At 35.6% G+C, this 18,325-nt stretch overlaps 1 protein-coding gene across 1 annotated transcript; it reads right to left on the bottom strand.

Moving 5' to 3' along the window:
- Positions 1-10,963: 10,963 nt before the first annotated feature.
- LOC131609761 (MDIS1-interacting receptor like kinase 2-like) lies at positions 10,964-14,829 on the bottom strand. The gene is made up of 2 exons (XM_058881552.1): positions 11,691-14,829; positions 10,964-11,511 (listed from the first exon to the last, which is right to left on the bottom strand). The coding sequence occupies exons 1-2, from the start codon at positions 14,590-14,592 to the stop codon at positions 11,150-11,152; spliced, it is 3,264 nt and encodes a 1,087-aa protein (XP_058737535.1). The 5' UTR covers positions 14,593-14,829; the 3' UTR covers positions 10,964-11,149.
- Between the last annotated feature and the right edge of the window lie 3,496 nt (positions 14,830-18,325).

Here is an 18,325-nt window from a genome sequence, read left to right as displayed (position 1 = left end):
AACAAAAATTCTCAAAAAAAAAAAAACATTTATATTTAACTTTTAACTTGTGCTCTTAGAGTCCATGTTACAATTACTTCAATTTAAATTAAAATCTCAAAATTCATGGGTTTGTTAATTTCAAATTTAAAAATTATGTTTTTAAGAATATATTATTAGCAATTAATTATATTTATAGAATTTTTTCTCCTTCTTTGATAATGCATTTTAATCTTGATAGATACATTTGTCTTCATCAAAACACAAACTAATGTTGGAGAAACCTGTCTTCCCCTTTTTCCGTAAACGCAAGCAGCAAAAGCAGATTTGAAATAAGTGGGGGAGACGTTTCTGCTTCCCTGGGATGTTGCAAGTGTGGAAAGCTAGGATTCATTGAAGATAGCGTGACGTGGAGTTAGGGAGCTAGATGAAGGAATCTTATCCAGAGTTGCTTTATTAGGAAATTTTCAAGAGCGAAAACTCTTTAAGTGAGAGAAAGTTGTAACACACCGATTTTGAATTTGATATTTTTAATTGAATTTAAAGTGCTAAATTTATTTTAATTAAATTTTATTGAAATTATTGAGTTTTATTAGAATTAATTATGATTTTATTAAATTAAATTAATAGAGAATAAGGAGAAATTAAGACTTTGGAAGGAAAATACGATTTTTTATATAGTTAGTGGGATAGGGAGAGGAATTATAAAATCTTGAGGGAAAATTATTAGTTTTAATGAAAATAAAATAGGGTTTATTTAAATAGAAAAGAGAATTAAAGTAAGGAGTTGTTTGGGAGAATAGGCTGCTAGTAGAGTAAGAGGAAGCCCTACCAGAACAAGAGTAGGAGAAGAGAGATTCCATAGTTGTAGCTTGATGTTTTATGCTAATTCGAGGTAAGGGGGGACGGTTCATGATATAAGTGTTTAATCATGAAGAATAGAGAGAATTCCTTATCATCTTTTCTGTTTCTTTTCCTTTTTCCTCCGTAGATGAGGATCTTAAACCTTGAGATGGTTTGTGCAAAACCTCTATCAGTTGTGTTGTTTGAATATGAATGTTGAATTGATACATGTGATTATACGATTAAATTTAGATTTTGAATATTGAAATGCATATGAGAAGATTTGGTGAAAAACATGATGGTTGATGATGAATTTGATGTTGTATATGTGCAATCTTTATGTGTTGAGTGTGAAAAATGTTATTGATTTGAGTACTATAATTTGCCATGTATTTTGGGGGCTGTTTGGAACACGATTAATGAGTTTTGGATCTGTTTCAAATGGAAATAAAAATCGCAAAACACTGAAAAACTCAAAAAATCGTAGATAGACATAGAAGAGGATTAATCGACTTGTTTCATGCATAACTTGAGTTTCATAAGTCTGTTTGAGGTGCGATCATTTGCGCTGGAAAGCTAACACAATAATATTTCTATTGAAGTGGGGGAATGGGGTATAGGAGTGCTACAACAGTAGCAGTTCTATGGTTTTTATATCTGAAGTGTAGTCAAATTTTAGTCTCGTGTTGGTTGTCTTGTTTCATGCATAACTTGAGTTTCACAAGTCCTTTAAGAGTAAACATTATATAATAAGAAAATAGACAAAAATTCCTTCATATTATACTTAATAAGCATCTCATTCCACTAAGTTAAGTAGGGGAAATTCCAGTTACAAGTTTGACAAAACTTTTTTCCCAATGTCAGTACTAGTTTTTATTTATCAATTAAACTCTACTGATTGAGATCTTAAATCCTAAAATAAAAATCATAGTCTTAAAATAGACTCTCTAAGATTTCCGAAACATATTCATTTGCTTGATTCTGACTCCGTTTGGTATTTTAAATAATTGTCCGAACCTGAGGTATGACTAGTAGAAGATATTATGTGCGGTGTTTGCACTAGATTCTATTATTGATTAGATTGTACCGATTGAGATCTTAACTCCTAAAATAAAAATCACTGTCTTAAAATATACTCTATAAGCTTTTCGAAACATATTAATTTGCTTAAGTCCTACTCTATTTGATTTTTTAAATAATTATTCGAATCTGAGGTAAGACTGTCAGGAAACATGATCTTCAGGTTGTTTTGATAAGATGATATGTGAATTAAGTTGTTAATGTTTTAAGACACAAGTCCAATGGTTGATGATACATATGTGATTTAAATTTTTAGAAGTTTGTATAAGTTATGTTGGTTGTTGTTTAATTTTTAAACGACTCATGAATATGTATTGTTGAATGTCGAGGATTTATGTTTGAGAATTAAATGAGTTTAGTTTGAGTTATCAATATGTTTAGAATTGAGTGAGAGTTAAATGAGTTGAGGTAGGGTTGTTTTTTAGATCTTAAAGGATAAGCATGTAACCCTTAATTATTGAATAAAAATTATTAGAGTTAATTGTGAGTTCTATGAACATGCCTTGTTGAATATTGATTGTTGGTTGATATTGGTGATGAATATTGTTGAGAAAACAATTATTTAATTATTATGCTAATTTATGATTAAAAATATTGAGTTATGCTAAAATGTTTGGTTCAGAGAAGAACCATTGTTGTGGCCTTATGTTGGCGATGTTCATGTTGATTTTTAGGTTCAGAGAGGGACCAATGACGAGTATTAGAGTTGGAGGACAATTATTGCATTTGTTTGTTACATTCATGCATCATGTATATCAGAGATAGGCAGGAATTTGGTCCAGTGATGAGTAGGACTTCGGTCTAGTGATGAGTTTCAAGTTCAGAGAGGAACCAATGACGCGTTTCAAGTTCATAGAGGAACTAGTGACAATTGGATTAATTATTAACATACATCTGATATCCAAAAGTTTGGTATCACATGTATTGGAGTAAATGAGATGAATTCATTGCATATATAATTGCATTTGTAAATGATTATTGTTGTGAATAAATTGTGTGATTGATTATCTATTCTAATTGTATTATCCTTGCTTTTTTATGCACCGTTAACATATGTGAATGTTTTCTCACCCCATGTTTGTTTTTTGTGTTGTCTTTACGCCTGTGGTGCAGAGATAGAGGAGCCTTAGTTGTTAGAGAATAACATAGTTGGCCTTCTTTGTTGTTTCGCGTGTCACTTTGACAGTGTAACATTGTGTTGAGATTACATTATTATGTTTTCTGCGAGTTGTTTAATGCAAGTTTTATTTGATTAAATAAAGTTGATTTCTATTTTATGAGATAATAGAAGTTGTTTTTAATTGTCTAATTTCCGTTGCTATCATATTATATGTTGAGAAAGATGTTACGCTGAGAAAATTTGACACCGTCTTCGAGTCTTTTAATTCTGCATATTTTACAAATTAAATATTTGGGGTTTAGGGTGTTACAGTACTCACACGTGTGGTAGGATATTAAATAATAGTTCAGTCAATTCCAAGTGAGTTTCTAAAACTGTGGCGGCTAGGATGACATCTTCTGATGGTGTTGAAATTCTCGATATTGTTTATGAGATTATGAGTAATTATCCTGTGGGCATAACTATAAACAAGGCATGGAAGGCCAAACAAATTGCAAAAACTTTGGTTGAAGTTGATGCAGCCAAACAATACAACATGTTGTGGATATACTCTGCAGAGTTAAGTAGGATAAATTCAAGGAACAATTGCAGGATTAATGTGGCAAGGTTGGAGCAAAAATACAACCAAGGTAGTTTTTTCTGCAACTCCTACAACTCTTAAACCAGTTGAGTTTCTTAAACTAGTTGAGATCTTGCAATTATTATATTAAAATAGTTCTCTAATATTCTGATATTTATGTTATGCAGAAAAAAAATCAAACCAAATATGGCAGGGGAATTGGAGTTGAGGAAGTGATAGAACTTGGGTTTTTAAATGCAAAAATCTCAAGGGAGAAGAAAGTGAACCAACACAATCTTTTGATTTAGTTAATATCTACAAATCGAAAGTGAACCAACACAATATTTCGATTTAGTTAATATCTACAAATTGTTATGATAATTAGTTAATGATTTACTTACATAGTGAATTTTCATTATGATTTAGTTATAATGTATTTTGAGACCTTGTTATGTCTTTTGGCTTTTTTTAGACACGAACTATCCTATTGATTTAGTTATAATGTATTTTTTGTTGTATCTTGAGATATAACACAAAGTTGTATTTTGAGACAAGTTCATATGCCTTTTGAGCTACATGTATATTTTGGTTATGTAATACATTATCAGTTTGTGTAAATCTTGATTTTAGTTCATTAAGACACATGGATGAAAAATAAAAAAAATACAAACTTACAGGGACGAATATCATAAACTTCAAAACTTCATTTTCATTGATTAATTAACCATTACAGGGATAAAAGTCATAAATTGTCATTATTAAAAGGACGAAAATCAGAAAATTACCTAATCATATAAATGACGTTCAACACCATTTCTAGTAAGTAATGAACAAACTCCACAAAACAATCAACAAAAACTTAAACAGGTTGGCTTTTTTCCTTTTGTTTCCCAACTTCATCTTCAACTTCTCTTTGTTCCTAGACTCAAGGTCTTTAATCATGCAACTTAAATCCTTCACAACCTCTGAGCAATTGCAACCGTTTGAATTTCTGGATTCACTTGATATGTTGCGTTCAAGTTCATCATCCCATATGAACAACTTGCAACTTGATAATGCCTACAATGATGGACAATGAACAAAGCCAAATAAATAATGAAAAATTTACTATAAAAATTATCATTAACAAATGAACAATCAACATTGAACATTACTTCAAAATTTGCATATTTCCAATATCTCCTTTTAAAGTTTTAAATGAAATTTAAAATTTGAAACGAAATAGAGTTTTCAACTTGGAACATAGTCATGCTTCACTATACAGAAATTGATGACAACCTATAGCAAGACGAATTTGAGCAGGGGAAGAAGAAGTTGAATTTGAAATATCATTTACACTTTAGATTTAGTCCTAATTTTTAAGACTATCATACTATATTATCCACATAATAAAAAATGTTAGTATTGATAGTGTTCTAATGCGAATTGACCAGTTCAATAGTTTTTTTTTGGTATAACGAGACTGTTTTAGTTTCGCTTTTTTTGTTGAGAATTTATGTTATTTTTAACTTTTTGCGTAATGAATATGCGACTTTTTTTAAAAACTTTTTCCTCTATTTATTTGAATCTGTGAGATATTGGATCGAACTCTAGTATGGCCGAAGGGTAGCTTCTTGGTTCGATAGGATTAAGTATGAAGTCGAAGGTTGTTCACATGCTTGTGTCGAAGATGCTAGGGTTGTTAGCATGTTAAATTAGGCTTTAGTGTTTAAACCCTAATTTGTTAAGTTAGCTTGTTTATTAAGTTGGCTTTTGTAATGGGCCTTGTGGAAAAAGCCCATTAGTTAGTATGTTAGGTTTTATTATAAATAGCATACTAGTCTCTCATCATTGTTAAGCTGCAAATCCTAATTTAGGGTGAGAGAGGTTATTTGTTATTCTTGTAAACTTGTAATCTTGTTTTAAAAGAAAGTAAAAGAATAGCAGTTATAACCAATTCTTGTGTTCTTCTTATCATCCCTAATTCCTATTATATTTTGTTCTTGACATCGTTTTTCACAACAAATTGGTGCGGTGAGCGTGGAGAAGATGTCGTCAACAAAGTATGATATTGAAAAGTTCACCGGAGTGAATGATTTCGGTCTGTGGCACTTGAAGATGAAAGCCCTACTGGTTCAGCAGGGTTGTTTGGAAGCGTTGAAGGGAGAAGCAGCCATGAATGCTGCATTAACAGCAGCGGAGAGGACGACTATGATCGAGAAGGCACACATTGCAATTTTGTTGAGCCTTGGTGATAAGGTTCTCAGACAGGTATCAAAGGAGACGACGATATCAGGGTTATGGGCGAAACTTGAAAGTTTGTATATGACCAAATCGCTGGTAAATCGACTCTACCTGAAGCAGGCTTTGTATTCATTCAAGATGGTTGAAGACAAAGTGTTGGCTGAGCAGTTGGATATGTTCAACAAGTTGATTCTTGATCTTGAAAATATTGATGTAAAGATCGATGACGAAGATCAAGCGCTGTTACTATTGTGCGCTTTGCCTGATCACATACTCACTTCAAAGAAACTCTCCTGTATGGAAGGGAGTCCCTGACCTTTGAAGAAGTTCAATCAGCCTTATATTCAAAGGACGTGAACGAACGAAAGGAGCATAAACCTTCGACTGTTGGCGAAGGTTTGGCCGTTAAAGGAAAACTCTTACGAAAGGATGGTAAGTTTGACAAGAAGAAGGGCAAAAGCCAGTCGAAGTCTTACAGTGGCGAAGCATCTGGTATTCGATGCTATCATTGTAAGAAGGAGGGTCACACAAGAAAGGTGTGCCCTGAACGCCTGAAAGATCATGGAGGTAAGGATAATGGCAATGCATCCATTGTTCAAGATGATTTCGAATCATCTGATGTTCTTGTGGTTTCAAGAAGTGACTCGAGAAGAGAGTGGATTATGGATTCAGGTTGCACTTGGCACATGACTCCAAACAAAGACTTGTTCGAGGAATTATGTGATCAAGATGGTGGATCAGTATTTCTGGGAAACAACAAGACTTGCAAAATTGCAGGTGTTGGATCTGTGAGATTCAAGCTCCATGTTGAGTCAATAAGGTTGTTGACTGAAGTCAGGTATGTTCCTGATTTGAAGATAAATCTGCTTTCTCTTGGTGAATTCGACAAGAAAGGATATGTTTTCCAAGGAGAGAAAAGTATCCTAAGAGTCATGAAGGGGTTGAAGGAAGTCTTGAGAGGCGTGAAGAAACAAGGCTTGTATACCCTTGAGGCTGAAGTTGTAAGTGGTTCGACAAATGTTGTATCCACGAAACCTTTGTCGAAGACAGAAATCTGGCACATGAGATTGGGCCATGTCAGTGAAAGGGGTCTGGTCGAATTAGGGAAACAAAATCTGCTTGGTGGAGACAAAGTCGAAAAGCTGAAGTTTTGTGAACCCCGTGTACTTGGAAAATCTTGCAGGGTGAAGTTCAACAAAGGCAAACAAAGAACACATGGATCCCTTGATTACATCCATGCTGATCTTTGGGGGGCCTGCAAGGTGTCCATCACATTCAGGGGCACGGTATTTTCTATCCATAGTTGATGATTATTCCAGGAAGTTATGGGTATTCATTCAGAAGACTAAGGATGAAACTTTTGAGAATTTCAAAAGTTGGAAGACTCTGGTCGAAAATCAGACTGGCAGGGCGGTCAAGAGGTTGAGAACCGATAATGGTCTTGAATTTTGCAATGAAACGTTTGACAGTTTTTGTGCTGGCTCTGGTAATGCAAGACATAGAACTACTGCAGGTACTCCACAGCAAAATGGTTTGGATGAAAGGTTTAATCGAACTATTTTGGAGAGAGTCAGATGCATGTTGACTAGTGCTGAGTTAAAGAAGGTGTTCTGGGCTGAGGCTGTTTCGACAGCAACATATCTGATAAACAGATGTCCTTCGACAGCGTTAGATATGAAGACACCTGAAGAAGTTTGGTCGGGACATCCACCAGATCTAGACAAAATGAGAGTATTTGGCTGCGTAGCCTATGCTCACAATAGGCAAGACAAGGTCGAACCTAGAGCTCTGAAATGCATGTTCATGGGATACCCTAAAGGAGTCAAAGCTTATAAACTATGGTGCCTAGAGCCAGGTCACAAGAGGTGTATCACCAGTCGAGATGTAGTTTTCAATGAAGCTGAGATGGCTTTCAAGAAAACTGATGATGATGATGGTCAAAGTGCAGAAGAGCTGGAACAGGTAGAGATTCCTATTGAGGTGGAGCAAGTTGATGCTGAATTGCATATTCTAGATGAACTCGAAGAAGAAGCAGAAGATGCTGAGGAAGTTGAGGAAACTGACGATAACTACCTATTGTCGAGAGATAGGTCGAGAAGAGTCATCAAGCCACCTCGGAGACTTGGGTATGCAGATCTTATAGCTTATGCATTAATCTCTGCCAGTGAGGTTCTTGATGATGAACCTAGAGATTATAAGGAAGTTATAAGGAGTCGAAATAAGACTAAATGGCTGAAGGCCATGGATGATGAGATGAAATCTCTTCATGATAATCACACTTGGGAACTAATCAAGAAACCTGCTGGGGAAAGGTTAGTCAGCAGTAAATGTATTTTCAAAGCTAAGGAAGGAATTGAAGGAGTGACTTCGAAAAGATACAAGACAAGGTTGGTCGCAAGGGGTTTCACTCAGAAAGAAGGTGTCGACTTCAATGATGTGTGTTTCTCGTGTTGTGAAGCATAGGTCCATTCGAATGTTGCTTGCCATGGTGGCACGGTTCGACCTTGAACTAGAACAGATGGATGTGAAGACTGCGTTCTTATATGGTGATTTAGATGAAACGATCCTGATGAGGAAACCTGAAGGGTATGTCGAAAAGGGAAAGGAAGATTATGTGTGCAAGCTAAAGAGATCTTTATATGGGCTGAAACAATCTCCTCGACATTGGAATAGGAAATTCGACAAGTTCATGACACGCATAAGTTTCATTAGAAGTCAGTTCGACCACTGTGTTTATTTCAGATTTCGACCTGGTAATTCATTTGTTATTTTGTTGCTTCATGTGGATGATATTCTCATAGCAAGCAACAATGTCGAAGATGTAATGAGGGTGAAGGCTGAACTCAATAAGGAGTTCGATATGAGGGATCTGGGAGCCGCTTCCAGGATTCTTGGAATTGACATTCGAAGAGATAGAAAGAAGTCGAAGTTATGCTTATCTCAAGAGGCATATCTACGAAAGATTCTCGAAAGGTTTGGTGTGTCAAATTTGAAGCCAGTTGTGACTCCAACAAACCCTCAATTCAAGCTGAGTATTGATCAGTGTCCCAGTACTGATGTTGAAAGAGCCTATATGAGTAGCATCCCATATGCTAATATAGTTGGTTCTTTGATGTATGCTATGGTCTATACTAGACCCGATATAGCATATGCAGTAAGTCTTGTAAGCAGGTACATGGCGAATCCTGGAAAGGCTCACTGGCAAGCATTGAAGTGGATTTTAAGGTACATAAATGAGTCTCTGAATAGGGTCCTAATTTATGGTGGAGCCTTGGGTGAAGATAGTAAAGCAGCAATCGAAGGATATGTCAACTATGATTATGCAAGTTGTATGGATTCTAGAAAATCTATTTCTGGATATGTTTTCACTATGTTTGGCACAATAATTAGTTGGAAAACAACACTTCAGAAAATTGTTGCTCTATCAACCACTGAAGCAGAATATATTGCTCTCACTGAAGTTGTGAAAGAAGCATTGTGGCTTGAAGGTTTTGCAAAGGAGCTGAAACTTCAAGGTCGAGGTATCACTATTAAATGTGATAGTCAAAGTGCAATACACCTGTCGAAGAATTCAGCCTATCATGAGCGAACTAAGCACATTGATGTGAGGCTGCATTTCGTCAGAGGAGTAATCGAGCGTGGAGAAGTCCAAGTGCTGAAAGTTTCGACTGAGGACAATGCTCCTGATATGATCACCAAGACATTGCCGAGTTGCAAGTTTTTCCACTATATGCAGTTGATAAAGCTGCATGAAGAAAGCTAATTTGTTCCCTTGACGTTGTAGAGTTAGGTCCAAGGTGGAGATTTGTGAGATATTGGATCGAACTCTAGTATGGTCGAAGGGTAGCTTCTTGGTTCGACAGAATTAAGTATGAAGTCGAAGGTTGTTCACATGCTTGTGTCGAAGAGGCTAGAGTTTTTAGCATGTTAAATTAGGTTTTAGTGTTTAAACCCTAATTTGTTAAGTTAACTTGTTTATTAAGTTGACTTGTATAATGGGCCTTGTGGAAAAAGCGCATTAGTTAGTATGTTAGGTTTTATTATAAATAGCATACTAGTCTCTAATCATTGCTAAGCTGCAAATCCTAATTTAGGGTGAGAGAAGTTATTTGTTATTCTTGTAATCTTATTTTAAGAGAAATAAAAGAATAATAGTTATAACCAATTCTTGCGTTCTTCTTATCTTCCCTAATTTCTATTATATTTTGTTCTTGACATCGTTTTTCACAACAGAATTGAAACCGAAAGTTTCTTGTTGGAAGGATGCTCATTTATATGTACACCAACTGAATGATGAAATGCCTGTAACCTGTTTGATATTTTGTCTTTCTTATTTCCAAAGAATCATTAAGTGTTTGGTTACTCTCTTTGTATGTTGTCATTGTGTGAATTTAGAGAACTGCTTTAGAGGGATTTTTATTTGATGCTTAAAATGAACTTGCATTTCTTTGTTGTGTGGATTACTACTCTGTGCTTCTAGTTGAACCTCTTTATTTTGGCTCTGTTTCTGTGACAAATACGATACGATAACACTTTGGTGGAGCATGCTTGCGGCTGGGGATGGGGAACAATGGTGGAGGGCAAAGCGGGAGTGAAGTAAATGGGATTAGGTATTCTAAAACGATTTCTTCCGGTTACACCTACATATTTTCTTCTCCTCTTCCTTGGTCACTCTCTGACTCTCTGTCTCCCACTTGCTCTCACTTAGTCACTTTCATTTTAATCTTCGTTTGTCTTTCTCTTCCACTCATTTTAGAATTCAAACACATTTTTCTTACTCATTTCTGTGTTCCATTTTTGTTCTGTGAGCTTCTGCATGTTTTCTGCATTCTATTTTTTTTCGCTGTAGTAGAGGTATAAGTGAGTTGAGTTCACGTATAAATTGTTGTGAACTAAGTTCACTGAGTACATTACTTAAAAGATCCTTTTCCCTTTAATTATAGGTTGTATAACAACTTGTGTATTTGTTATTACTTATTAGTATATTTGTTCAGACTAACTTTTTATTTAATTTGTACTTACTAGTTATCAATTAAATTGAAAAGTTTTTTAAACCAGTTATTTAGCCCAAAAAAAGCTTATTTATATAATTAATTCATAAATAAGTTTTTTTTCCCAGTCAACTCGGAAATTAATAATTTTTCCTTTTTGAAGATAAATGAAAAATTAACCCACACACCTTTACCTTTTATTGAAAGCAACAACTCTTAAGCAAGAATGCATGAACACAGTCATACACCACTAAGGATGACAAAAGTAAACTAGTACACATGACATGACAATATGATATATACAATTACTAGGAATGCTTGATAAGATAAAGGATATACGAGTAATTGGGTGTTTTAGTGGAGTTGTCCAAGTCTGATATGGGGAAATTGGTCCACTAAATGTGACTGTGGTTTTCTCATCATTAGCTCTTTAGAAACATAATCCATGGTGGGTCGAGAAGATGGATTTTCACTCAAGCAAGAGAATGCCAATCTTGTAATCAAGATGACATCCCCAACAATTGATTTGGTAGGTTGAGGAGGGCGGTTGTCTAACACATCAATCAACAACAAATTATAAGTCATTGCTGCTGTGGACGATGAGAACAACGAAGAAATGAAATCCGCTGGATGCTTTCCTAGAAGGATTTCAAAACAAAGAACTCCAAAGCTGTATACGTCGCACTTCTCAGTCACTTCCATTGTTTGGGCAAACTCTAAAATCAAATTAAAACGTTAAAGTTACCGCGCTTAAAACAATTAATAGGCTTTTGCACAAAAACTTATAACTTTAGTAGCTTGCATGTTATGATATAAAATTTGAACATGAAAAGAGATGTAAGTTACAATGTTATGATCATTTTTATTTCTCTATAGAAAGGAAAAGGGGTCTGACCTGGAGCTGCATACCCGAAGGTGCCTGCAAATGTGGTCCAGCTGCTTGAATCAGGCTTTAGAAATTTGGATGTTCCAAAATCAGAAAGTTGAGCTTCATATGATGAATCCAAAAGAACATTCTTGCTTGATATGTCACGATGAACTATCGGAGGTATGCAGTCGTGATGCATATAGGACAAAGCATTAGCCACACCTCTAGCAACATTCACCCTCTTTTCCCAATCAAATGCAGTGGCTTTTGTGTCATTGTTTAGCATTTGAGTCAATGTTCCACCTTCCAAGAACTTATAAACCAAAAATGAGAATCTTGAATGTTGACAATATCCATAAAGCTTTATGATGTTACGATGCCTGATTTCTGTCAAAGCTTGAATTTCATTTTCGAAGCCTTTGGAATTGGGCCTCTCCTCATTTGTTCGCGAATGAAGTTTCTTTACTGCAACAACCATATCTGCAGACAGCTTAGCCTTGTAAACAGATCCTTCTCCTCCCACTCCAATGAGAAAATCGTCATCAAAATTATTCGTAGCTTCAATGATATTTTCAAACATCATTTTTCCATCATGACTCCATATGGAAAAGACTTCATCTGCTTGTGCTTCATTAGGATCTTTATCTTTGGTTTTTGTCTTTCTTGCTTTTCGATAAAGAATATACATCGAAATTCCCACCCCACAAAATACTAGTAGCAGAGCACCTAAGATAATATACAATATAAGCAGGATGATCTTGTGTCTCTTTTGATTGTGGTTGGTTGGGCAAAGCATTAAGCCAGTGTGATTACCACACAAGCCTTTGTTGTTTTTCAATGATTCAATTGGAGCCTTGAGAAAGGCTTCATTATTCGGCAACCTCCCTTCTAAGTGGTTGTTTGATATGTTGACATAAGTCAAGCTTGACATGGAATTTTCAAAACTTGATGGAATGTTGCCAGAAAGATTATTGCATGACAGATTCAGCTTTTGCAGTTGCTTCAACCCTCCAAGAACTGGTGGTATTGTTCCACTCAGCAAATTCCCGCTAAGATCAAGAGATTCAAGAGGCTGTGACAGGCCAAACTCTGAGGGAATTCTCCCTTCAATTTTGTTCGTGCTCAAATTCAAGTTACGTAACAAGGGTAACTTGACAACTTCTTTTGGTATTGTGCCACTCAACATGTTTCCCCCTACATTGAAATCGACGAGATTCTCTAGCAATCCAATTTCACTTGGAATATTTCCTGAAAGATGATTGTTGCTGATCTTAACTTCAAGTAATGATTTCAGGTATCCAAGTTCCTTTGGAAGCTTTCCTGTTAAGTGATTTGAAGAAAGGTCAAGCTCGCCTAGTTTGTTTGCCTCAAGAAGTGTTAACGGTATGCCACCAGAGATATTATTGTTGGAGATCCTGAAGGTATTAAGATTAGGACACTTTCCCCAGTTTGGTGAAATATGACCATTAAATTTATTGTCACTCAGATCAATAAGTTTCAAATTTGGATATACACCAAAATCTCGGGCTATATCACCTTCTATTTGATTACCCTGAAGCCTAATTCTTTCAATACTAGAACAGTTTTTCAAGCTTGTTGGTACTGGACCGGTGAAATGGTTGCGAAAAGCACTGAAGTATAGAAGAAATCCACCAGAACATACTTGAGATGGCAAATGGCCAACGAGATCATTCTCGGCCAATGTAAAGGAACCCCAGTCGGTAAAGTTATATAGGCTTAGTGGAATGCTACCATGAAGTTTATTGGTGGCCAATTCGAAGGCTTTTAAGCCTGTCAAATTTCCAATTGTAGCAGGAATAGTTCCAGAAAGATCGTTTTCATACAAACTGAGGACCAACATATTGACCATTTTTCCAATAGAAGCGGGAATCGATCCAGAAAACTGATTAGTGAACAAGTATAATATTCTCATCTTTGTCAAGTTTCCGATTGAGGAAGGAATCGGTCCAAAAAAGTTGTTAGAATGAAGTGAAAGTTCGTTCAAGTTGACCAAGTTTTGTACAGAAGAAGGGATTGATTCAGAAAGTTTATTGCTACTGAGATAGAGCACAGACAAGTAAGACATGTTCCACAAGGAGAGTGGGATTGTTCCAGACAACAATGTGTTATTAGAAAGGTAAAGTTTATTTAAACTGGTCATGTTACCAATTGTTTCTGGAATGGTACCAGATAGAGTGTTATCTGACAAATCCATAACACCGAGTTTTGTCAACATTCCAATTTCTTGAGGAATGGAACCAATACGGTTACAACCTGAAATAGATAGATACTCCAACTGGTTCAGTTTTCCGATCTCACGGGGAATATAGCCGCTAGAAAATTCGTTGTCCATGAAATCTAGATAGGATAGGTTAGTCAAGTTTGTTATGGAAGTCGAAATTTCTCCACTTAGCAGACATACAGAAAAGTCAAGGCCTTTTAAACTCCTCAATGTCCACACTTCTTTGGGGATGGAACCTTCTAGTGGGTTATTAGAAAAGTTCAGAACATTTATTTTGGACATGTTACCAATTTGTGGAGGAATGGTTCCATAAAAGGAGTTATTATATATATTTAGCCCGAGAAGTTTCGGGAATGAAGAGAAGCTAAAAGTTTGGAGTTTACCTTTGAGTCCATAATTTGCAAGATTTATGCTAATGATGGATTTTGATTTGTCACAACCAATTCCTTCCCATTTGCATGGACTAGTAGCTTTTGTCCAAGTTGACAAGAGAGCTTGGCTGTTGTTCTCAAAGCTGTCTTTCCACTTTAACAGAGCATTTGCTTCACTGTCTCCAATGGCAGCTTGATCATTAACAGTAGTAGACGTCAAAGAAGTGATTTCGGAAAAACCGTCTACTTGTTGAGGAAAAAATACTGTTGAAAGGATCCAAAGGATCATGAAGAGAATCTTCCAACAAGCTACCATGATTCTTCAAGTATTAAAGCTTTTTTGAATCAAGGGTATGGTCTAGTGTTGCAGATTCTTGTGTTGGTGTTATATTGTATGGTGATGATTGATTTTGGAGTTACAATGTGCTTTATAAAAGAAGATAAAGAAGCAGCATGATCAGTGAGTGACACAAGTAATCTTTTGAAAGTCTTATACAAAAGCATTACAAATTTTTTAACTTAGCTTTCCTAATCATAACTTTTTCCAAAGTGTGCATTATTTTTTGGCCTCCACTTTAAAGCTCATTTTTCATGATTCATATTATTGCCTTGAAGATAAAATTAGAATTTGCTTTTGCAAAACACTAGATGGGTTAGTGCACTACTAATTATTAGTTCTGCCATTAGTATACTAACAAATCCTCACCTTGTATTTAACTCATTTAATTTAGTTTTTAAAATTGTTGGCTTAGATTTAACAATAGCTAATTTTTTCATATTTGCAATATGATCTTGAGCTGTCCCTTCTACAGTGCCCTATAGATAGCTGTCCCTTCTTGCTGCCACTCTAAACAAACAAGAGCACTATCCTGATAAGACACTAGTACACCTTTATAATGCAAGTAATTGTCAATTTAGAAACTTGTTTTTATAAGGCTTAGTTAGGTCATTATTATATGATCACTAGGGTCACAATATGATTACATGCCCTTATCACGTCAAGGATATTTTAATGGGACACGCTGCCTGACCACAGAATTTTTTTTTATACGTACCACATATTACCTAAAATCTTAAAGTATTAGGTATATGAGTTCTCTTGTTTTTAAAATGTTCAACTTTCACTTTTTTAAACAATGTAGAATTTTTAACTTACAACTGTATTTAACAACCGAAAGTCCCATATTGAATGTGATATGGTCTGAACATATAATTATGATTATTTATTATAATTATATGTGAGAATTGTTTTCATCTTTTAATGGCTATGGAAAACTGAGTTTTTAGTTATGGAAGTGAAGTGATTAGTTCAGGAAAAGGTCTGGGTCACAAACTCACATGTTCAGGAAAACGTTTAGATTGCAATTCAATGTTACACCCTTTTTATTGTGCTTTACTTGCCTATCGTTGCAATTTAGTTTCGAGTCAAATTGCAATTTCTATAACGTGACCTGCAATTTAGTGTAGGGGTTACTCAATGTAACATTTGCTTTTAGTCAAGGGGTTATTCAATCTATAACAGGATAACTGATGCATTACTCGCGCATTCTATGAAAATTCCAAAAATAACATCAAATTTCTAAGATTGGAATTTGGACACACTTAAAACACAAATAAATTTTGAAGATTTAAATAAGTTTGGAGATTGGAATCTGGATGCGCCTAAAATATAGCATCCAAAATAGAATCAAGACCACACTATTTTCAAACTAGTTTGGATTCCAAAGTCCGAATCAATTTGAAGATTTGAATCCAGGCGCTTCTGTTTAAGTAACTTGCACCTTGTTGAGAATAATAAGTCAAGTGTGAGTTGGAGTCCTACATTGGTTATAAATGTGGAGACTTGAGCATTTATAAGTGGGAGAATCCATACACCTATCACCTTAAGGTTTGAAAACACGATCAAGAACACGAACCAGAAACTCTAGATGAATGGTACTAACGAAATTTCGAACTCTCGTTCAATTCTTGACGACAAAAATTGGAACTGATGGAGCAAGTAGATGAAATCCTTGTCCGGTTTTCATGAAACTCCAGAAGTGGTCGAAACAACATTCTCGGGCAGAAAACTGCACACAAGGAGGCGAAGAAGAAAGATTGCAAGGTTGCGCATTGCATTCAATCGGCGTTGGATTCGGCGAATTTTGACAAGATCTCTCATGTTGAATTGACGAAGGAGGCATGAGATAATATTGTCAAATACTATGAAGGAGGTGAGAAAGTCAAAGATATCAAATTTCAAACTTTGTGAGGACACTACGAATTGTTGCATATGAGAGAAGATGAAAAGATTGCGGGCTATGTGTCGAAGGTGCAGAATCTCATCCATCTCATGAATGATTGTGGTGAAACACTAATTGATAAGATGATAGTTGACAAGGTAATGCGGATTTTGACCTCTCACTTTGACCACGTTATCGTAGCTATTCAAGAATCCAACAATCTTGAAAACCTAAAATTAGAAGATTTGGTTGGTTTGTTGGAGGCGAATGGGATTAGGATTTTCGAAAGGAAAGGGGTTCAAGATTCGATACAAGCACTGCCTGCTGGTTGCAACAAGTTGAAAGACAAAGGAGACAAGACTCAAAGTAAGAAGGAAACACAGAAAGATAAACAAGAGAAAAAGGACGTGTGGTGCTATAACTGTGAAAAATGGGGTCATTTGGCTAAGAATTGTTGATACAAGAAAGATAAGGAACCGATAAAAGGCAAGGATGAAGGAGAAAATTTTGCACGTCAAGATTCAGATGATTCTGAAGATGTGGTGGTTATGGCTGCAGTTGCAGATAACCATGTCGAATCCAAGATCTGGTTTCTCGACTCGAGCTGCTCAAATCACATGATTGGTTGAAAAGTGTGGTTAGCAGATTTCGACGAGTCGAAGAAGAGCAAGGTCAAACTTGTAGATAATAGCTTATTGCAAGGAGAAGATACTAGCAACATTGTTATTCAAAGGAGAAATGAATCAAAAGTTATGATCATAGATGTACTTTATGTACTTGGCATGAAGTTCTATCTTCTAAGTGTTGGACAACTGGTCGATTAATGTTTCTCAGTTGTCATTTAAAATGTATCCTTAGAATTGTTTGACACGCAGAATAATTTGGTCTTAAAATCTCCGCTGTTGAAGAATTAGAAGTTTAAGACTATGATCAGTTCGAAAAAGGTACGATGTTTGAAAACAATTTTCGACCATTATGGCATTTGAGGTCTGACCATCTAAATTTTAGGTCACTGAATCAACTGATTACTCAAGAGATGGTAAATGACATACCAAGTCTTGTGATGCCCGACAAATTGTGTGAAGATTGTATAGTCGAAAAGCAATCTAGAATTTCTTTTATTTCGACTACGCCAATGAGATCCTCATGCATACTTGAAGTTGCACATTCAAATGTATGTGGCCCTTTTGAAGAGCATACCATTGGTGGAAACAAGTATTTTTGTTTCGTTTGTCGATGAGTATAGTGGAAAGCTTTGGATCTATGTGATCAAGCTAAAAGATGAAGTGTTTGAAATCTTTAAGAGTTTGAAGACACTTGTCGAAAACCAGAGTGAGAAGAAGATCGAGGTTCTGCGAACAGATATACACATGAAAGATATTTGAAGAATTTTGTGCAGAACATGGTGTCGATCATGAGGTAACTACTCCTTATACGCCTCAACATAATGGAATAGCAAAAAGAAGAAACATGACCATATTGGATATGGCAAGATGCATGCTGAAGTAGAAGAATCTACCAAAATCCTTATGGAGTGAAGGTGTCACCACAATTGTTTATATTCTGAATAGGTGTCCTACCAAGAAGTTGAATAACAAGGTTACGGAAAAAGTATGGAGTGGTAAACGACCATCTGTGAGTCATCTGAAGGTGTTTGACTCTATTTGTTACATGCATGTTCCTGATGTGAGAAGAATACAAAAGTGAATTTATGATTGTGGTAGGATATCACAAAATTGGAGCATACAGGTTGTTTAATCCAATTAATGAGAAGATCCTGACGAGTCAAGATATTGTGATTGGTGAAAATTCTGCATGGGATTGGAA

This window comes from Vicia villosa, linkage group LG6 (genome assembly GCF_029867415.1).
Source record: "Vicia villosa cultivar HV-30 ecotype Madison, WI linkage group LG6, Vvil1.0, whole genome shotgun sequence".
NCBI classification, from domain to species: Eukaryota; Viridiplantae; Streptophyta; class Magnoliopsida; order Fabales; family Fabaceae; genus Vicia; species Vicia villosa.
The sequence above is the reverse complement of the archived record's forward strand: the minus strand, read 5'-3'. Positions and strand labels throughout refer to the sequence as shown.

Coding starts and splice junctions, on each gene's coding strand:
- LOC131609761 (XM_058881552.1), bottom strand. CDS start 14,592: ATGGTAGCTTGTTGGAAGATTCTCTTCATGATCCTTTGGATCCTTTCA. Junction 11,512..11,690: donor CTTCGGGTATGCAGCTCCAG/GTCAGACCCCTT, acceptor ATTTGATTTTAG/AGTTTGCCCAAACAATGGAA.